General features: G+C 43.9%; 1 protein-coding gene across 1 annotated transcript in view; it reads right to left on the minus strand.

The window, feature by feature from the left end:
- LOC311224555 (small G protein signaling modulator 2-like) overlaps positions 1-19,344 on the minus strand; it is a 264,091-nt gene extending 244,747 nt beyond the window's left edge. The window contains exon 1 of the mRNA XM_084309586.1: positions 19,249-19,344. Coding sequence (XP_084165712.1) covers positions 19,249-19,308 — 60 coding nt within the window. The 5' untranslated portion in view covers positions 19,309-19,344. The remainder of the gene's footprint in view (positions 1-19,248) is intronic.
- Positions 19,345-23,230: the final 3,886 nt, after the last annotated feature.

Genomic DNA, 23,230 nt, shown 5'->3' on the forward strand with positions numbered 1-23,230 from the left:
GTTAACCGCCTGTAGTGTGGTAGTGAAAGGGTTAACCGCCTGTAGTGTGGTAGTGAAAGGGTTAACCGTCTGTAGTGTGGCAGTGAAAGGGTTAACCGCCTGTAGTGTGGCAGTGAAAGGGTTAACCGTCTGTACTTGACACACGGAGAGAGGATTAATTCAGCTCAATGTTTTCTTAATATCTGGTGAGTGAACCGGATGTAGCGACGCTGGGTGGACTATATAACTGCACATCAACGTAATCATGAACATGCTGATTTTAATCGTATTCATTTATAAATATCTTTATAAATAAACCATTCTGGTTATGCAGACGGGAGGCTACTATAAATAAAACTGCAGGAAGCCTAAGCTAGCAAACTCTGTTAACTGTGAGGTCGGCCCTGGTGCTGGGTGGACGCCCAGAAAAATATAAATACTATTATTTGAAGCATTCAACGTGGTCCAGGACAAACTAGTACATGCCCAGATTTCATTAGGGACTTCATCAATGCATAAAATAACGAAATTATAGTCACAAAACCTAAATGAAATGTGGTTAAATTAAACTAATGAATAAACAGGAATAAAAATGTAATCTACTGCAGAGAAGCATCACTGTAATAAAATATTTTCACACTCTCCTTTGTAACTAACACTGACGTATAAGCTCATTAAAATCCCCACTCGTTATAGTGGCAGTACATGCGGTTATATTACTCCACCCCTCTGACTGTGGAGGCTATACAGGCACACGGACAATAGCTTCTGTGGAGGCAATTATAGTCTGATTTGATATATCAAATCAATGTGTTGCACATAAATAATGTATCAAATAAATGTGTTGCACATAAATAATATATCAAATCAATGTGTTGTACATTAATATTCATACATACATCACGTCGTCAACTAACGGCTGCAGAACTTGAGAACTATAAGGAATGTTCAGGACTCGACTTGGACTTGAGCACTGATAACTCAGACTCGGACTAGGACTCGGACTCGAGCATTGACTGCATTCGGAAGGTGCAGACGACGACTTGTTAATTGATAAATAGTTTCCTTTTTCTTTTCTTTTTTGTAATATGCCCTAACACAGGTCGGCAATAGGCTGCCCGCGGGCCGAAATTGGCCCGCCAGCAATAATATCTGGCCCCTCAGATTATTAAAAAAAAAAAAAATAAAGAAAAGATTTCATTACGACCAACTAGGCTAGGCTATATGTTAGCTATAATGTCCAAATAGAGAAACTACCACCACCTAAAGAATGCTTATTATACTTTGTTTTATCCATGTGAGAGTGAATAACATGAAACATGAAAAAAGTCGGTGGACAGGCCTGGTGCTGAAATAACAAACAAGCAGTGTGGTGTGAAATTAAAACACCAGTTCAGTAAGTCATTCAAACTTTATCTTTACTTATATGACTGATGGCACCACACAGTGAACAGTAACAATGCAATTAAACTGAAGTCAAATCAGAGCAAAAAAAGCTGAATCTGCTTCAAGAAGATGCGCTACATTAGGTATATAAGGAATTACAACAAGACATTTATTAACTAAATAAAAAATACAATTAGGCTTTTAATCCTCTAAAGCCGGGCGCAACACTAGACATGTTTTGTAAAACATTAAATATCTTTGGATTTGTTTGTGATAAAGACTTGCTTTATTGTATCGGAATCGATTGTCATCTAAAATTGTGTGCATCTCTCAGAGAATGCGCAGATGTAAAGCATAGAATCTTGAAATATCTAGATTGGTTGTTTTCTCTGGACTGCATCTAATCCGCTAGGGCTGGGCGATATAACGATAACGATAAATATCGCGATATATTTTAATAATCGATATCGAATATCGAAATTAAAAAAAAATCGAAAAATAGTTTTTTTTTTTTATATATATATATATATATATTTTTTTTTTGTGACCTGCAACAGGGCAGTTTTAAAACCAGAGACAGTGGACAGACTTGTCTTTCTTGCCTGCAACTTAAAGTAATGGCTTTGCTTGTCCAAATGACAATACTGACCAAATTGAGATTTATTTTTCTCTTGTCCATTTATTTTGTTTGCTTTCTAATTTAAAATACAGTTTGAAACCGTCTGTACACAGTAGGCTATGTGTGCTAGCAGAACTAGACTCCAGTCACGAGTCACGGTGCACATGTGCGGTGGTTTGTCCACCAAAAAAGCGCCAAAAGATCGAAAATAAACTAGCAGAGCCAGAACTGTTCAACTCCCCTGGAGCCACAGCCAGCAGAGAAGCCAGTTTACTTTCGCTTTTAAACCAGCTGCCGCCTGAGAACTGGAGTGTGAGGGGATGTAACACTAAAGATGGCGGCAATGACAAAGAATGTCTGTCACTATAGCCAATGGAAATGCTAGAAATGGTCACGTGGACTGGGAGAACCAATGGAAAATTCCTATTGTTTCTCAATAGTCCAGTGCGCTCCACAGAAAGGGCTGTCAGATAGACGGGCTGGTTGCGCGTAATGTAAGATAGACCGATAAGAGAGAGGCGCTTGTCTGGTTTTATAATAAAATGGCAAAAAGACAAAGGTATAATGTTCAGTGCAAATGTGTATGTCATTTATTACAGTTTATTATGCCACCTATGCAACTAGTTTATTTGGTCCATTCTCTGCCTCAAATGTATGTCTTAGTTATAAGGTGGTTAGTCAGAGTTAAAATCTTTTCACTATCAATATATAAAATTAGCCATTGTTTTTGTTTCCGGCCCCCCATACAATGGCTTGGAAAAAATTTGGCCCTCGGCCAAACTTAATTGCCTACCCCGGCCCTAATCATTTGGCATAAGATATTGATGGCTAGTGCATTTGTTTGGCTATTGTGTCACAAAGTAAATAAACTCCCTTTGAAATGGTGACCGCTGTGTCATTTATATTTAATGTAAGACCTTTTTTTTTATTTGTATGTCAGCTCTTTGACTGCCAGAGTGGACTCAACCTTGATTACTTGGACTCTGACTCGGACTAGGGTAATGGGGACTCAACTCTGGCTCTTTGGTGACTCGGACTGGGGACTCGAGACTCGACCTCGATATTTAGTGACTCGACTACAACACTGCCTCGTGTACACAGTTTATTATCTTATCTTATTCGGTTTGAAAACCTTTTTCTCAGATGAGGTAATTTAGTCACGAGAAGTAGCCGCTGTGTCTCACGTCATCGCTGTATATCTACACATCATTAAGCTAAACAGGCTGTTCTTGAGGTTCCCGCCTTTCTTTGAGGAAGAATCTGTCATCTCACTCGTTTGTTAAAAGGAGAAAGTATAAATAAAGAGATAAATGCCCCAGGGCTTAGAAATGTTAAATGAATACATGGTAAATGGCTGCATTTATATAGTGCATTTATATAGCGCTTTTATCCAAAGCGCTTTACAATTTGCTCCTCACATTTTACCCATTCACTCACAAATCTTTTCCTCCTGCATCCCCACTGTGTTTTCTCTACTATCTCACTCACAACCAACAATATCCGTCCCATCTGCCAAATCCACCCAACAAGATGATTATGGTACGTCAGAGGACCAAGGCGAAGGCCAATCATTTACATTTAGTCATTTAGCTGACGCTTTTATCCAAAGCAACTTACAAGTTCTGTACGACAAGTCATCAGGAAGGGCACAACTCTATCAGCTGAGTAACAATGTTCATCAAAGTGTTGAGTGCTACAGTGTAGGTTAGTTTATTAGGACAAGTGTAAGGTTAGTTAGGGTTAGACTTATTCTTATTTAATTTTTTTTTTTATTATCTTTTTCCCCCTCCTTTTTCCGATTTTTCTCCCATCCCACTGTTAGTCGTTATGCCAATTCCCAACCCCCTTCCTGGTTGTTGCGCACCCCCCCCCCTACTGTTGGTCCGGGAGGCCGGAGACGGTCACATGTTTTCCTCCGACACATGTGCAGCCAGCCGGCAGCCAGCCTGGCAGTGCAGATTCTCACCGGGAGAGTGTAACGTGTGGAAGGTCACACTACCTTTCTCCAGATCCTACCCTCGCTGTGCAGGCGGCCCGACCGAACTGTAGGGGTCGCTGTCCACAACGCCCAGGACCCACCCACGGCTTCCCTCCCCCTAACTCAGCCAAACGAGTTAGTATAGCGATCAGCCCAAGCCAAGGCAATGCTGACTCTCCGGCAGTCGAGACTTATTCTTTAAAATTTTATTATTTCTTTTTATTAAAAAATTTTCAGATGATTGAAGAAGTGTGTCTTTAACATCACGGTGACCAAATGCATCCAAATTTTTATAGGATTCTATCACATTTTCATAACAATAGCGAATATAACTGCGCCGTTTTCATTGAGGTTTCTTACAAATTACAGATGTTTTATTTGTCCTTTATATGCGGATAACATTCAAATCTTAAATTGTACCATTATGTTCCCGTTTAGACAACAAACATAATGCTAATGATGCACTTTTGTTAAGATAATTGGGTGACCATTCTCGATCACTGTACTCCGGTCCCATTAACACTTTAAGTGCCGAAAACGTGTTTAGGCGTCCTTCCCCGCCATGCTCAAGTTGCCGAGGACGCCGTAACTCGTCTTTAATATCAATATTTCAAAAATCTGTGATCGGAATCATATTTTCCATCCGCAGCCTTCACACACAGTTCTGAGCTCCTCTCAATCCTCTAGCGGTTCAAGAGCGCCATCTGGTGGCCGATCGGCAGAAGCGCCAAACAGGAAGTTATGTGGATGAAGTGCTGATCACCCATATTACTTCCGGGCACTCGCTATAGGTCCCGGGACTCCATCTTGATACACTGGACATCGATCGGTTGCAAATAATTCGATAAACAACATGATTTGGACGTATATAGTATTATACAACCTGGAAATGGACCGGGTATTTCGACATCCCATAATGGAAAACTGTCTACCCCACGCTGATCGCCCAACGGCCCGCGGAGACTGGGGTGAGTTTTAGCGTGTAATATTACCGTGTTCGACACTAACTGCTATGATGAACATTTGACCCACATTAGATGAATGGTATAACGCTGCCCATGGAATTATAAACGCCCCCTCGCCCATCCGGTCAACATCAGATGACGTGTAGTAACTTCCAGAAGTCCGTCCAGTTGGATTTTTTTATATCGCGCCGATTGCTATCAAACTGTATTTGATCATCAATATAATGCATTTGGGGCTATAAATCACGTTCTGGAGAAAGCTGCAGAAAGAGATGAAAACATACTTATACTTTAGATCATATTTTAGTATGAATATGTGAATGAAAAAGTTTAACGTTCATACACCCTGAACAATACATATAGGACATTGAATGGGCCCTAATAATGGCAATTTAACAATAGAATTTAAAAAGTTATAGCCCTGCAAAGAAGGGGAACTTCTCCATAGACAAATAGAGCTGGCAAGGGATGGTATATCATGAATTTAGCCTTAGGCAATCAAAGTGTTAATAGTTTAACGCTGTTCAGATCGCGTTTTCCTAATCTGGTGCTGACCAGTGACCTGCGACCTGTGCTAAAGGTCTTGGGAATTGTATTCATGTTGTAGTCATAACATTTTCACCTTTTAATTTTAAACCAATGCTGCCATCTACTGACAACAGAAAGTGTTGTGTATCGTCAACTTGAGAGGCTACCCGCACTTCCGTAAACACCATCGCCCAAAACGCATTCTAGAGATTCCCACTTTTTACTGGTACATAGGTTCATATCTAATAGTCTTTAGATGACTAAATATAGATGAATACTCTTGAAATTTGATATATATATTCTAAAATAAGTATAATTTCACTTCATCTACCTGTCGACATGAAATTCCCAAACGCTGACGGTAAAAAAAGCCTGGGGCGTGACCGAATTTGGTCCCAGACAATAAGAGTGACTGAGATTGGTCTACGTTCCGTTAGTTGACGGCAAAAAACACGCGTCCGCGTCGGCTCGTCATTGACTTGACGCTCGCTGGAGCTCTGTAGGCCTCACTGGAGCTCTGTAGGTCTCACCGGAGCTCTGTAGGCCTCGCCGGAGCTCTGTAGGTCTCACCGGAGCTCTGTAGGCCTCGCCGGAGCTCTGTAGGCCTCACCGGAGCGCTGTAGGCCTTGCTGGAGCTCTGTAGGTCTCACTGGAGCTCTGTAGGTCTCACTGGAGCGCTGTAGGCCTTGCTGGAGCTCTGTAGGTCTCACTGGAGCTCTGTAGGTATCACTGGAGCTCTTTTAGGAGTGGGGAGTTTCACTTTAGGGAGTGTTATTTAGCCAAGCTAGCGTGACATTGGTGTCCGTGGATTCCCATGGTTGTCTAGTTTCATATGATGCCAGCATCTTCACTCTTAGCTTTAAAACTGAGCCCGCCACATCCTATGTAAGACGGTTCATTAATCCGGGACGCCGTCGTCCCAGCCACTAGGGGGGGGCCTGCGCAAAGAGGTATAAAGATGTCTGCTGGATCTCAGCAGGTCGACTCTTCTTGACCTTCTGTACAAGTCCCATCTTGTACACATCAATGGATACCCCTCGTAGACGCCATCCCCAACCCCCATCCTGTCTCCACCTACGATATATCCTCTATATATCTTCTTTTATAAATAATTGAGTCATCACAACGTCTGTGATGCTGGAAATAGAGCCACAGGAGCAGCGCTGTCAGCAGGGTTTCTGTCATCTTTTCTTCCAAACAGGGGAAATGGTGAAGAGCGTTCCATCCCAGGTTACTGGGCCATCTGGCGCTATATAAAGTATGACAATACTAGGAGGGTACTGGGCCATCTGAGATCTGAGGTTATATATGACAATACTTAAGGCTACGGTACTGGGCCATCTGAGGTTATATATGACAATACTTAAGGCTACGGTACTGGGCCATCTGAGGCCATATGACACATCATGTTTTGTCTGGTCTTCTAACACCTCTTGCCCCCCCCCCCCCCCCCCTTCCTTATGTGCCCTGGGCACGGCTCGTCCAGACAGACACCAGGATGTCAGAGTGGTTGTTTCTGTGGTGCAGAAGGCAAGGCCAGAAACCTTGGTGATGTATATCGCTGACCTATAAGCCTGGGAGCTACTTAATCCTGTTCTGAAAGCGGAGATCAATCTGTCCACCAATAGGTAATCGGTAAGAAAAGCATGTCCATCCGTTTTTGACAAATTCTTGTAACCTTTTGTTTCCCGTTTGTGTTGCTAGTTCTCGTGTTCCCCATCCGTTACGTGTGTAAAATCAATGGCCTGACGGAACACAGCTCATCCTCGGGGCTGACGTCAGTGCTTTTTGACATTTAAAACAGCGGAACGGAGCCATGCGTAAGAGTCGGTCAAGCGAAGCCCGCCAGCTTTAGGTCCCCGTCTAAGTTGCGGTCAGCTACCTAGGCAGTGGCAACCAGCTTTAGGTAGCGAAGGTCCCTGTCTCTTTAAGTTGTGGTCAGCTACCTATAGGCAGTGGCAACCAGCTTTAGGTTGGGAAGGTCCCTGTCTCTTTAAGCTGCGGTCAGCTACCTAGGTATCGCCCGGCAACTGAAAGCATCAGCCTCTACCTAAGACGTTAAATTGCATAAATTGATCATTAATACCCCAGGCAGCATGAGCCAGTCCCGTCAGACTGGGGCTCTCATTCTAAAACAGAGGGTTTGCGTCCGGGCTTGTTTCCATCAAGGTATTATCCTGAACTAATTAATAATTATTAATTAATAATAATTCATTACATTTATATAGTGCTTTTCTCAGACTCAAAGCGCTTTACAGCGTAGGGTTAGGGAAATTGCCTCCTTCACCACCACTGGTAGCACCCAACCTTGGGCTATGCAGGCTTAATGACTGCCATACACTGGCACCCGGCACACATCACACTACACAATGACTACCATACACTGGCACCAGGTACACATCACACTACACAATGACTACCATACACTGGCACCCGGCACACATCACACTACACAATGACTACCATACACTGGTACCAGGCACACATCACACTACACAATGACTACCATACACTGGCACCAAGCACACATCACACTACACAATGACTACCATACACTGGCACCAAGCACACATCACACTACACAATGACTACCATACACTGGCACCAGGCCCACATCACACTACACAATGACTACCATACACTGGCACCAGGCCCACATCACACTACACAATGACTACCATACACTGGCACCAGGCCCACATCACACTACACAATGGCTGAAAGGCTCAGGAGACAGGGATTGATATCAGCCAATTAAGGGGAAGGGATGATTAGGTGGCCTTGATGTCAGAGACCTGATTAGGAATTTGGCCAGGAAAGTCGGGGAACCCCCTACTCTTTACGATAGGCGTCCTGGGTTCTTTAACGACCAAATTCAGTCAGGACCTAACAGTTAGACTTTGTCGACTAATCGATTAGTTGATCTCATTGACAAATCTGAGTTTTCCACATGCAGTAATGCAGAAGGACCTCTTTAAATCTAGGGCTTACCAGAGATGTGCTGATCATCTTGCAGCATTAAAATGTGCTATAGGTAATATTTTCTTTGTTAAAATGAGTGGTCTACATGTAATGGCTCTACATTCCGACAGCAATCACTGATATAGAGTGTCTGGTCAGTAACATGGTTCTCCCAGTCCCTCAGCTCTGCAGTAAACAGAAAATAAATGTCCTGGTATCCGTTCCCAATCAGGAGAGAGAACTCCACTCTGCAAAAATGGTCTGACAAAAGTAAGAAATACAAACTAGTTTTAAGCAAATAATATGTGCTTGAAACAAGTCAAATAATCTGCCAGCAAATTTGGCTTGGCAAGACTTATTGAAATAAATAAGTAAAAATTAAGAGGGTTCTTCCTTCTCTCTCCTGATTGGATAAAGTGGGAATGGGATACCAGAGTGGGGGGACACTCGATATCAGTGATGGCTGTTGGAATATACAGCTGCTTAAAACTTATTTTAACAAGGAAATGCTGCTTCTTACAGCACCTTGAACTTTTTTATAAAACCCAGACTCCTACTGATTGATTGATTGATTGATTTTTATTGTGGAGTAAAAGACAGCATCCAAGGGATAAAAACATGAGAAAGTGCAAGCACTTATTTCCATCATGGTCCCTGATTTTGGACATGGACAGACATCATAAAACATAGAGCATCATAATAAAACATACTAAAACAGAGCATCATAATAAAAACATAGAGCATCATAATAAAACATAGAGCATCATAATAAAACATAGAGCATCATAATAAAACAAAGATCATCATAATAAAAAACAGAATAAAACATAATAGCAACCCCATACAAAAAAAAGCACTTCCTACCCTCTCCTTCCTATGGCTATTCTATGCTTCACTGGCTAGCCATTTCTTTGTGGCACGTCTAAAACTTCCCCCCTCTTCGATGTTTTTCAGGGCCACTGGAAGCTTGTTCCACTCCAGTGCTGCAGAATATAAAAATGTATTTGTGCCCATTAGGGAGTTAAATCTTGGCAGAATAAAATCCGTACTGCTCCTTCTAGTAGAGTATGAATGATTGTCACGGAATCGATTAAAATAATTAGATAGATATTTCGGACCTGTATTTTGAACTATCTTGTGTGTGAGACCTAATTTGATGTGAATTACCCTTTTATTGACCGGAAGCCAGTTTAGTTGCCTAAAGAAAGTTGGCCCTAGGTGAGTGCGTGGAGGTAGTTTAAGGACTACTCTAATTAATTTGTTTTGAGCTGTCTGAAGTTTATTTTTCAGGACCTGTGGAGCGCCACTGAACCAGGAGGTGGCAGCATAGTCAAAGTGACTCTGTACTAATGCGCCCGCTAGCATTTTAAGTGTTGCCTGGTCCAGTAGTTTCCCTTGTCTAGCTAGGAATTTTGTTTTCTGGCAGATTTTAGTGTGGGCTTTTTTAGCCATGGCCTCTCCTGTAAGGTGTTTGTCCAGTATGCAGCCTAGATATACAACAGAATCCTTGTTTGTTATTTGCTTCTCACCTACTCTTACCTTCATTTCAATATCTTTACCAAGCCGTTTCTTTGATCCAAACAGGATGGCCTCTGTTTTTCCTAAATGAAGAGATAGTTTGTTATCTGACAGCCATATCTGCACATTTGATAGCTCCTCACTAAGGGTCCTCTCCACTACTGCCAAGTCCTTATGGGAGACCAGAATAGCTGAGTCATCCGCATAAAGAAAAAGGTCTGATGAACAGGCATTCTTCATATCATTTATGTAAATGAGAAAGAAGAGCGGCCCCAGGACACTCCCTTGAGGCACCCCGCAGGTGATCGCCTTGGCTGAGGAGTAGGTCCCGTTTACATCTACCATCTGAGACCTGCCTGATAGATATGAGGTGACCCAGTTCAACGCTGACCAACTAAACCCAATCGCCTTCAATTTAAATAAAAGGACACTATGGTCAACCGTATCAAAGGCCTTTTGTAGGTCCAACATGATCATTCCACAGAATTTCTTTGCATCAATCTCCTTTCTGATGCAGTCAGTCAAATACACCAGACAAGTCTCAGTGGAATGAGATTGTCTAAAGCCTGACTGATGCTCAAATAGGATATTGTTACTCACTAAATATGTATTGATCTGTTCATGAATGATTTTTTCCATGACTTTTGATAGTATACTTAAAATGCTAATTGGTCTATAGTTACCCTTGTCTGACTTATTACCTTTCTTATAGAGTGGGATTACTCTAGCACTCTTTAGATCTGCTGGTACCTTCCCATGCTCAATGGAGAGATTGATTAGGTGGGTAATAGCAGGTGTGATGCTCTCTGCTGCGTCGTTAAGAAACCTAGCAGGCATCTGATCTAATCCTGTCACTTTACTGGAATTAAGTTGATTTAGTCTCTTGAGGACTGCGCTCTCTGTCACTTTACTAAAAGAAAAGGAGTCCTCTTGCAGCTCTAGTTGTGAGTAATACTCATTAACCTGTGCTTCTCCAAAACGCCCTGAATGCTGTGGGAGATCTTTTACCAGATTACTTGCCACTGATGTAAAGTACGTGTTCAGCCCCTCCGCCACCTCTTTTTTGTCTGAGGTCAATTTACCCTCGTGGTTCAAACTAAGGCTGCTAGGTTTGGTTTTTAGCCTTTTGCTGTAGCCTAGATCCTTTAATGATTTCCACAATTTACTGGGGTTGTTCCTGTATTCGACTATCTTTTCAGAAAAGTGGGATTTTTTGGCTGTCATAATCTCCCTGTTCGCTTCACTTCTTAGTTTCTTAAACTCTTGGTAGTCTGAATTATCCCTTGATTTCTTAAATTTTGAAAAACTTAGATTTCTTAAATGTATCAGTTTTAAAATGTCATCAGTAACCCAGGGCTCTGTTCTACGCTTGATCCTTACCACTTTGCTTGGTGCTAGTTTCTCCACTACATTTAGAAAAATAGATTTAAAACATATCCAGGCGTTATCAATATTATTACATTTCAGTACAGTTGCCCAATCTACATTATTAAAACACTCGATGAGAGCAGCTTTGCTGTAGTTTTTCAGAGACCTAATTTTCACTGTATTGTGACACTTAAATATATTTCTCTGTATCTTCCTAGTCACAAAGATCATGGAATGGTCACTGATAGTATATTCTACTACTCCACTTTTGCTTATCCTGGTCCTATCCGATACCAAAACCAGATCAATAATGGTTTGGGATGTGAGTGTAACACGAGTAGGTTCCTTAATCATCTGATGAAGATCAAACAATCTACAAAAGGTATCACAAGCTTTGAAAATAGTAGAGTCCTTCTTGAGAAAGTCAGTGTTTAAATCCCCAAGGACAATAATCTCTGCTGTGGTAAAGTCATCACAATTAGAGCAGGTCTCTCCCAATAAATCATAAAAATCACTCTGATTTGGGGGACGATAGCACACCCCAACGAGGATTGGTTTGCTTTTGGGGAGAGAAATAGCCAACCAGACTGCCTCTATTTGATCATTATTTAAATCATCTCTAACATTAAAATCAATATCTGACCTCACAAAAATACAGACACCACCGCCATTTCTATTTCTATCTTTCCTTATCACCGTGAAATTCTCTATTTCAATTTCAGCATCTGGTACAGAATCATCTAGCCATGTTTCACTACAGCAGATTATTGAAAGATTATTCTTACTAGCAAGCAGTCGAAGTTCGTGGAGTTTGGGGAGGAGACTCCTAGTATTTACGTGTATCAGGTGTAATCCTCTGGAATCAAAGACAGAATCCAGATTACCTGCGTCCTTTATAGTTCCATTTTCAATGGTACAGATTGATGATCCCGCTGTAATTTCACCATCACGGAGAGGTGATCGATGTGGATCCTCCCGACTATCCCGGCCCCGTCTTTCTTCACTGCCCGCGTCAGGTAACGATTTAACGGTGGCTCCAGCTTCCTCAATCCGCTCGAAGTTGCCTCTCCACCCGATGTCGTTCCCTGCTTCACCGTCTCCTTCTCCCGATGCTCCGCACTCGGATCGCCCGGCGTCATCTCCTAAGGCCCTCGGAACAGCTCCCAGGCAGAGAAGTGCAGACGGATCAGTGAAGATGTCACAGGTAACGCCCGCAGATTCCCCGAACCCCGAGCTTACCTGAGGGGAGGTGTAGTCGCTCCTCGGCAGATCCGTTAAATTGATTCCTTCCCCATTTGAAGTTGAATTCCCCGGGCCAGGACACTGATGAATATCCCCGGACAATAGCAGGCAAATTGCTATAATAAGCCTCCCAGCGTTTACGTTCCGCTTGTTTGATTTTAATTTGACGCTGAGTTGCCCCAGGTGACAAACAAATGAAGTCAACACCGCCGCTTTACCGAAGCCAAAATGTTTGGCGTTCATTCCGTTCGAAGGAGTATCATCAATTTGTGATTTACATTCCTTTAAGAATCTGCAATTAAAATCATGAGGGGTATAGCCAAGAAACCCCGCAATGTTTAAGAACAAGATAAAAGTTAGGAGAGCTGCTGTTGCTCCAGCCACACCCGATGCCATAGCTGTCAGCTGAGCTCCCATCTCTAAGCCTCTGCCCAAGAGAGCAAAAACTATTACCAAATCGGGACAAGTTAGCTTGAAAGAAAATGCAGCTGAATATTACTTTGAATTGGATGCATACAGAGAATCACAAAGAAACAAAAATTGTACTTGTCTGAACATTTACGAGTTGGATGTCGTTATCATGAAAAGTAAACAGACTATTGTAGTGCTATGTCTTTTCTGTGTAAGGAAACCAGACCTCTTGACGCTGTGACATTTTATTATTTCACTTTTTTTCAGTTTGTATTCATAAAAGAGACTAACAATATGGGGGGAACAATATAATAATATTATTAACCCAATATGTTAAGGAAAGATATTACATGTAAAGGTAGCACTGGCTAGTTTACTTCCCCTTTGTGCAGAGATGTTTTGACAGAGGAACGTCGTCCAATTCTCTGCACAGGAGAACAACTAAAACCAAATCAACCAATTCACCTGCCATGACGACTATGCGGAAACAGCCCTACTTGATAATGTTGTCATAGTGTACCGATTCTGCTCCGACACTCCCAGATAGTAGATGTGAATTTGGTTAAGGCTCTTCTGAGAGGTTGTATCATCAGCCAACAACATCATGATGATGTGCTAACTAGTAAAATAAAATAAAAATCAACTAAAACACTGACAGCTTTGAACTGTGCAGTATAGGCTGCAAGGGTATTGATCTGGAAAGTGTGTTAAAGGATGTTCCGAGTCAGACAGACCTTCCAAGATCAGAACACGCTGGAGGAACCTTAAGCACAAGCCAGTCATTTTTAGCAATTAAGATAAGGTCCAAATTTCCAATCCAGCACTGTTGTGATGTAAGGTGGTACAGTAGCTGAATGAGGGTAGGTGCTTTGTAAATAAACAAATGCCAATGATTATTGCGCCTCATACTTATTCAATCAATATCTGAAAAGAAATTTAAACATTGTACCGTCTTTTACCATCATGCACTTTGCCACTAAATAATCTTCCTTGCCTATATATTACTACCTACTACTAATATTACTAATATGTCTCTACTACTATGCACTCAACACTGCAGCACCCACGTTTCAGCACTGTTTGATGAACATTGTTACTCAGCTGAGAGAGTTGCACCCTCCCTGCTGACTTGTCGTAGAGAACTTGTAAGTCGCTTTGGATAACGGCATTCAGCTAAATGACTAAATGTAAGTGTAAATGTAAGAGAAGACCAACCAACCCTATCACACAGGAGACAATGGTGAGTATCATAGCCATCACCAGTAATGAATCTGAGGGCAGAGTGATAGACAATATCACCACACTACAGACGGTCCGCTGCAATGCGCTGCATTTACAACACAAGACAAAATGAGAGAAACACGGCATGTGGCACAATAATCGTTTTGACGGTAGTGTGGTAGTTAAAGGGTTAACATTCTGCAGTGTGGTAGTGAAAGGGTTAACCCTTTGTTGTATGGCAGTGAAAGGGTTAAGAGTGGAAACAGGAGCATGTCTATAAATGACATCACCATAGGGTTGGGGCGACAGTGGCTCGGTAGGTAGAGCAGTTGTCTGGTAATCCGAAAGTATCCGGCTCGATTCCCCCTCCTCCCGGGCAGCGTGTCGAAGTGTCCTTGAGCAAGACACTTAACCCCTAATTACTCCTTATGAGCAGGTTGGCACCTTGCATGGTTGCCTCCGCCGTTGGTGTGTGAATGTGTGAGTGAATGGGTCAAATGTGAGGAGCAAATTGTAAAGCGCTTTGGATAAAAGCTGCTATATAAATGCAGCCATTTATTTACCATTAGATTATGGCAAAAATAATAATCACTATTATTTTGATTGATATAGAATTATTGATTTGATTTGAGAACATCATATAATGACGACGACTGAATTAGTTTCACCTTTCTTCTCGACCAAAGGGCTGCCTTTCTGTCATGTTCTACTTTACCAAAGATGTTTAAAAATAACTGGAGATAGGGCGGCTACGTGGCGTAGTGGGCAAGGCGCTCGCCACGAATGCGGAGACGCTGGGCTCGCCTGTTCGAGCCCAGCGCTCCACATTGCTTTCAGTTTAGCTGGTCGTTCATACTAATACACATTGGCCGTATTAGGGGGTGGGAAACTGATGGGTGGGGATCGGGCGTTGTGGACAGCGACTCCTACAGGTCGGTTGGTGCGCCTGCGCAGTAGAATCAGGAAGTGTCGGGGGCAGCGTGAGCCTCCCACGCGTTACTCCTCGCCACTGAGAGATCGAGCTGCGCAGGTGAAAAGATGCGACTGCTGTTACCTCAAGTACCGGAGGGGACTTGTGCTATGTATGACTTAGTCCACATTGCAGCCAGCTTGTGGGAGGCAAGAAACAGCGTTCGTGACAGGGGAGGGTTGAATTGGATGATACGAAATTGGGATGGGAGAAAATATAGAAAATGGGAGAAAAAGTGGATACAAAAAAAAAATTACTGGAGATAGGGCGGTCAGGTGGCGTAGCGGAGATTGCGCTTGTCACCAATGCAAGAGGCTGCGGTCTCGACTCCCGGAGTCAGCATTGCCTGCGGCTTGGGCCGATCGTCATACTAACTCGTTTGGCTGAGTTAGCGGGAGGGAAGTCGTGGGTGGTAATCTGGCGTTGTGGACAGCGACGCCTACAGGTCAGGTCTGGGCGCCTGCTCAGCGAAAGGCAGGAAGTGGTGAAGGCAGCGTGACCTCCCACGCGTTACACTTCACCAATGAGAGTCCTCGCTGCCAGGTGAAAAGAGAGCCACTGGCTGTCTCCGCATGTGTCGGAGGAAGCATGCGGTAGACTTCAGGGTTCCCTTGTACCGACCAGTAGGGGGAACATGCGCACAACGACCAGGTAGGGGAGGGGGGGGAATTGGCATAACGACTAAATTGGGATGGGGAGAAAAAGAGAAAAATCTGAGAAAGAGAGGATTCAAAATAAATAAATAAATAACTGGAGATAGGCGGCTGGGTGGGGCAGCGGTCTAAGCGCTCGTCACCAACGCGAGAGACACCGGTATCGAATCCGGCTGTCAGCGTTGCCTCCGACTTGGGCCGGCCGTCATACTGACTCAATTGGCAGAGTCAGCGGGAGGGGAGTCGATGGGTGGTAATCTGGTCGTTGTAAACAGCGACTCCTACAGGTGGTCGGTCAGGGGGCGCCTGCACAGCAAGGACAGGAGATGGCGAGGGATAGTGTGAGCCTCCCACACGTTACACCTCGCCAATGAGAGTCCGCGCTGGCAGGTGAAAAGATGTGGCTGGCTGACTCCGCATGTATCGGAGGGGACAAGCGATAGATTCTTCAACCCTCCCTACGACCGACCAGTGGGGGGCACATGCAAGCAACGATCAAGACAGGGGAGGGGGGAATTGGCACGACTAAATTGGGATGGGAGAAAAACAGAAAAAAGGAGAAAAAAGTGGATAAAAAAAAAGATTGAGAAACGTGTCGTGGCTCCTCCCTCTCAACACGAGCTGAGACTATACTGTTTGGGCTCGAGGGGGGGGGGGGGGGGGTCGGAGCACACTGCGGTGAAGGAAGGATGCGCTGCATTTACAACACAAGACAAAATGAGAGAAACACGGCATGTGGCACAATAATTGTTTTGACGGTAGTGTGGTAGTTAAAGGGTCAACCTTATGTAGTGTGGTTGTGAACGGGTTAACCCTTTGTCGTGTGGCAGTGAAAGGGTTAACCTTCTGTATTGTCGCAGTGAAAGGGTTAACCCTTTGCTAGTGTGGTAGTGAAAGGGTTAACCCTTTGGTAGTGTGGTTGTGAAAGGGTTAACCCTTTGTCGTGTGGCAGTGAAAGGGTTAACCTTCTGTATTGTCGCAGTGAAAGGGTTAAAGACTCGCCAGGATGATTTAGAAAGCTCACATTAAAGCTGTGAGGAAAAGATAATGCAAACATTTCAACTAACATTTCCAGAATAGTGTATAAATCTTTTTATACACGGCAGCAGAACTCGAGAACTACTAGGAATGTCTGATCAATGACTCCCACCGAAACTGCACGAACGCATAACAAATCACGACATATATCATGCCAGTTAGGGTACCTTATGTATACTGCACCTGTAAATACTGTATACTTTACTTACTCATAGTATATTTTTAGATTTTAGTGTTTATTGTAACCATATTTATTGTAATGTATAATATAACTGATAGGGCATACACCCTCATCTGCACCTTTAATTACACTGCCTACTTGCTCAGATGCTGATTGATTGATTGATTGAAAAGTTTATTAACAGATTGCAGAATGGGTACAGTACAGTACAGCTCAATACATACAATTGTTAAGGGGATGCAGACCAGAGAAAGACTTTCGTCTCGTTTACATCAGGGTCCCCCATTTTCAATTCATCATAACATATATGACATACATGACATACAGATAGACAGTACTGCTACATCTATACATTTATGACATATCAGATTTGCAAATACAGTACTGTTTGTGATACAAAAGTGTCCAGAAAAAGAGTGTATATACATTTGGCGTAGAAACTGTACATTGGAGGAGGTTGGTTGGGTGGGATGGGGTTGGGTGGGTGGGTGAGGGCTGTACATTGGAGGGTGGGGGGGTTGGGTAGGGGACACACACACATTTTACACTGTACATTGGAATACTGACAAAGCCTTACTTGGTCATTTACTGTACAACTAGGTTAGGACATTTGTAGGGGCCAGTTTCGAATTGCAGTCTCACATAGGTGTTTTTTGAGAGTTTTTGAAAGTGGGTAGTGATTCACATTCCTTTACAGCTTTAGGTAGGGCGTTCCACATTGATGTGGCATAATTGCGAAACGTGTTTAGTCCCTTGTTTGAGCCGAATCTGGGGTTTGAATGCTTATATTCAGAGTTAACTATATTGTTTACACTGCCTATTTTAACTTTTCTACTGTACTATAATTATATTGCCTGTATTTATGTCTTTGTACCATTACCCTGCCCATAACTGTACCTGTACCCACCCACCCCCACCCCTGAATTTCCCCAAGGGGATCAATAACGGAGTTGTGCCCTTCCTGATGACTTGTCGTACAGAACTTGTAAGTTGCTTTGGATAAAAGCGTCAGCTAAATGACTAAATGTAAATGTAAAGGAATATCTTATCTTATCTTTTTATTTTATAAAAAAGAAATTATGTAAGAAGTTGCTTCAAATAGCTTTTTCTATTTATTCACCTAGACAGGGGGGGTTGGGCAAAGCAGTCTTCTATGCTGGCGTATTTTCAGACAGAGCATGTATCGACCGATTGCTCTGGTTACAGATCGTTCAGATAAGATCCACATCGTTACGACCCACTGGGTCCATCATCATCATCATCATCATCATCATCATGTACCAACAGAGACGAGGTAACAGGTTATTAGAGTCATGACTTATCTCGCCACTAGGGGGCTCTGGGGAGAGTGCAGCTGCAACAAAGTCTTACCCAGAGAGAACAAAAGATTGCATTTCACAAAAGGGCTCTTTAGTAATTACTGATTAGTGGTGGAAATAACACTGACACTTTGTGCTAAAAGCCGCCCGCGCTCCTACTAGTAGAATGTACACCGCGGACTAAACATAGGCCTCCTGGACTGGAGGATGGTGTCGAGACACATGCACCTGTTTTCTCATATTGAAGAAGAGTGGAATAAAAGTGGAATAAAACATAATTATTTAAAGTAAATGTATCAGTACTGTAAGCCTACGAATAAAAAATAAAAAGCCATTCATTCATACTCCGGCTCGGATCTCAAAATAAAATAAAATCTGAAAACTATAATAAGCCCTTTCCTCGTTTACAGTGCCTTCCTGACATTTCCCCCAATAATAAACTGTTTGGCAAACTTATCAAACTCAACAGAACATGACACATTGTTCCTATACAGTGCAATGCATGCACATTAACACGTAATACAAAACGGGACATATTGTAAAACAAAATAGGACTATAATAATACAGACAATGTCGTGCGCGCTGTATTATATTATTATATAGTCCTATTTTGTTTTACACTAGTCCCGCTTTATTACACTCGGACTCACTCGGGGCATGTTATTGTAACATAACATCCACCTCCCTAACACGGCAATTATTATCAAATACAATATCAACCATTGCGGTTAAACATTAATTGCAATTTTGCTATAATTAAGCCAATTTCAGCTCGTATTCAGCAGCAGCGCTCGGGATGCGCGCAACAGGGGCGTGAAACCAGCGCGCTCACCTCTCGTTTATACTCCATAATAATAATAATAATACCATACCTCTCGTTTTACACTCCATAATAATAATACCTCCTTACCTCTCGTTTCACAGTCCATAATAATTTCTCTTTGAAATCTTCGTCTGTGGATGAACCCATGGCTCTCCTGGCTCCCGAGTCGCACAGCAGGCGAGATCCCACTGTCCGCTATTAGATGATATTTTCTCTCTACTATTTACTAATGTCCTCCCTCTCCTCTCACGGCAGAGAAGCCTCCCTGGCTGACAGCTGTGCGCTGACGCATCGAGGAGCCATCTTCACAGCCCTCCAGCCGCGTGACGCGAGAGCGACGAGCACGGTCCGCCTCACGGTGTTGATCAATGGGGTAAATCACTTCACCCTCCCTGCCCCATTGAAGCTCAGAGGGAGGTATTTTTAGCTCCTCCGTGTGATGAGCGAGTTACACAGGAGCGCGTAGTGTCTTCATTTAGCTCTTCCATGCGAGGAGTGAGTTACGTAGTGTCTTCATTTAGCTCTTCCATGCGAGGAGTGAGTTACGTAGTGTCTTCATTTAGCTCTTCCATGCGAGGAGTGAGTTACGTAGTGTCTTCATTTAGCTCTTCCATGTGAGGAGTGAGTTACACAGGAGCGTGTAGTGTCTTCATTTAGCTCCTCCGTGTGATGAGTGAGTTACACATCATCTTCATTTAGCTCCTCCGTGTGATGAGTGAGTTACACATCATCTTCATTTAGCTCCTCCGTGTGATGAGTGAGTTACGTAGCGTCTTAATTTAGCTCTTCCATGTTTGATTGATTGAAAAGTTTATTAACGGATTGCAGAATGGGTACAGTACAGCTCAATACATACAATTGTTAAGGGGATGCAGACCAGAGAAAGACTTTCGTCTTATTTACATCAGGGTCCCCCATTTTCAATTCATCATAACATATGACACACACGACATACAGATAGACAGTACTGCTACATCTATACATTTATGACATACCAAATTTGCAAATACAGTACAGTTTGTGATATAAAAAGTGTCCAGAAAAGAGTGTATATACATTTGACATAGAAACTGTACATTGGAGGAGGTTGGGTGGGTGGGGGGGATGGGACGGGACTGTACATTGGAGGGGGGTGGGGGGGGGGGGACACTGTACATTGGAATACTGACAAAGCCATACTTGGTCATTTACTGTACAACTGGGTTAGGACATTTGTAGGGGCCAGTTTCGAATTGCAGTCTCCCGTAGGTGTTCTTTGAGAGTGTTTTTGAAAGTGGGTAGTGATTCACATTCCTTTACAGCTTTAGGTAGGGCGTTCCACATTGATGTGGCATAATTGCGAAACGTGTTTAGTCCCTTGTTTGAGCCGAATCTGGGTTTAACATGATTTGTGGAGCTCCCTCTGGTGTTGTGATCGTGGTATTCACTGACCTTTGGGAAGTGTTTTGACATGTACATGGGTACCTTATGAGTCACGCCGCTCATAAAAAAACCAACCCTGAACCCTACCGTCATAGGCAACTACCATCCTGTCTCTCTTCTCTCCTTCCTTTCTAAAACACTTGAACGTGCTGTATCCAACCAACTTACTGCTTATCTCTTACAGAATAACCTCCTAGACCCTAATCAGTCAGGCTTCAGGACTGGTCACTCCACAGAGACAGCCCTCATTGCGGTCACAGAGGCACTTCACTTAGCAAAAGCGAAAGGCCTCTCCTCTGTCCTGATTATCCTAGATCTATCTGCAGCCTTCGACACAGTCAACCACCAGATCCTCCTTGCGGCCCTCGCAGGAATGGGAGTGGCTGGCTCTGCGCTGACATGGCTGTCATCATACCTCAATGACCGCTCCTACCAAGTGTCATGGAGAGGGACCCTGTCGGCCACCCGCCCCCTGCGGACGGGTGTCCCCCAGGGCTCGGTTTTAGGATCCCTTCTCTTCTCCCTCTACACTAAATCACTGGGTAACATTATCACGTCTCATGGCTTCTCCTACCATAGTTATGCCGACGATACTCAACTCTTCCTCTCCTTCCCTCCCTCAGATATCCACGTCTCCGAGCGTATCTCGGCCTGTCTGTCCGACATCTCCGCCTGGATGACGACCAACCACCTCAAACTGAACCTAAGCTAAACAGAATTGCTTCACCTGCCGGCCAAATCCTCCCCCCTCACCAACCTTTCCATCAGTCGAGAATGCAGCTGTGACCGTGTCCCCGACCGCCAAGAACCTTGGTGTTGTCCTCGACGACCAGTTGAACTTCTCTGCTCACATCGCAGTGACAACCAGAACCTGCCGATTCCTCCTGAGCAACGTCAGAAGGATCCGCCCCTTCCTGACAAAAGAAGCCACCCAACTCCTTGTCCAATCAACAGTCATCTACCGCCTCGACTACTGCAACGCACTGCTCGCTGGCCTCCCGGCCACCGCCACTAAGCCTCTTCAACTCATTCAGAACGCAGCGGCCCGCCTGATCTCAAACCTACCTACCACTTCTTGGGACCTGCACTGGCTCCCCATTGCTGCACGAATCCGCTTCAAGGCCCTCGACCTAGCATACCGCGCGGCAAAGGGAACCGCTCCCGCCTACCTCCGGTCAATGGTCTCTAACTACACACCCTCAAGACCCCTACGCTCTGAATCTTCTGGCCGCCTCAGACCTACTCCTATCCAAGCTCCGGGAGGGTCATCAAAGAGAAGTCGCCTATTCTCAGTCCTTGCCCCACAATGGTGGAATGAACTACCCACCCCAGTTAGGACAGCCGAAACACGTCCAATCTTTCGCCGTCGACTAAAGACGCACTTCTTCAACCATTATCTCAATTAAAAAAATATCGAACCCTAACTAACCGTACTGTCATGCACTTGTCCTAATAAACTAACCTACACTGTAGCACTCAACACTTTGATGAACATTGTTGCTCAGCTGATAAGAGTTGTGCCCTTCCTGATGGCTTGTCGTACAGAACTTGCAAGTCGCTTTGGATAAAAGCGTCAGCTAAATGACTAAATGTAAATGTACCTTGGTCGTGTAGTGTATCTTGTAGACCAAGTGTAGATGTGAGGAGTGAGTTACGTAGTGTCTTCATTTAGCTCTTCCATGTGAGGAGTGAGTTACGTAGTGTCTTCATTTAGCTCTTCCATGCGAGGACTGAGTTACACAGGAGCGTGTAGCGTCTTCATTTAGCTCTTCTATGTGAGGAGTGAGTGGAGCGTGTAGCGTCTTCATTTATTCCCGTGATGGGCATGGTTTCAAGAGAGACTGTCAAAAACAAACATTCATACACTACATCATCTATACACTACACATCATGTATACACTACTAGGTGGCGGCTACGTGGCGTAGTGGGCAAGGCGCTCGCCACGAATGACGGAGACGCTGGGCTTGCCTGTTCGAGCCCAGCGCTCCACATTGCTTTCAGTTTAGCTGGTCGTTCATACTAATACACATTGGCCGTATTAGGGGGTGGGAAACTGATGGGTGAGGATCGGGCGTTGTGGACAGCGACTCCTACAGGTCGGTTGGTGCGCCTGCACAGTAGAATCAGGAAGTGTCGGGGGCAGCGTGAGCCTCCCACGCGTTACTCCTCGCCACTGAGAGATCGAGCTGCGCAGGTGAAAAGATGCGACTGCTGTTACCTCAAGTACCGGAGGGGACTTGTGCTATGTATGACTTAGTCCACATTGCAGCCGCCTTGTGGGAGGCAAGAAACAGCGTTCGTGACAGGGGAGGGTTGAATTGGATGATACAAAATTGGGATGGGAGAAAATATAGAAAATGGGAGAAAAAGTGGATAGAAAAAAAAAAGGGATACACTACTAGGCTTGGGCGGTATCATTTTTTCACACCGTCATACCTTGCTGACATAATACCCCGGTGTACGGTATATGACGGTATGACTTTCATTTTCATCAGCGGGGGGGGGGGGGGGGGGGGTGGGTGGCAACCCGTGTTACCAAGTAAACAAATCACGTCGTTAGCTCTCAGAATGGTAGCCAGAAGCCCGCAGCATCTAGTGCTACTATCGACGTTAGCGTTAGCATGTAGCCTAGCCATGGCAGACTAT

Source organism: Notolepis coatsorum (genome assembly GCF_963971535.1).
Source record: "Notolepis coatsorum genome assembly, chromosome: 1".
Lineage (NCBI taxonomy): Eukaryota > Metazoa > Chordata > Actinopteri > Aulopiformes > Paralepididae > Notolepis > Notolepis coatsorum.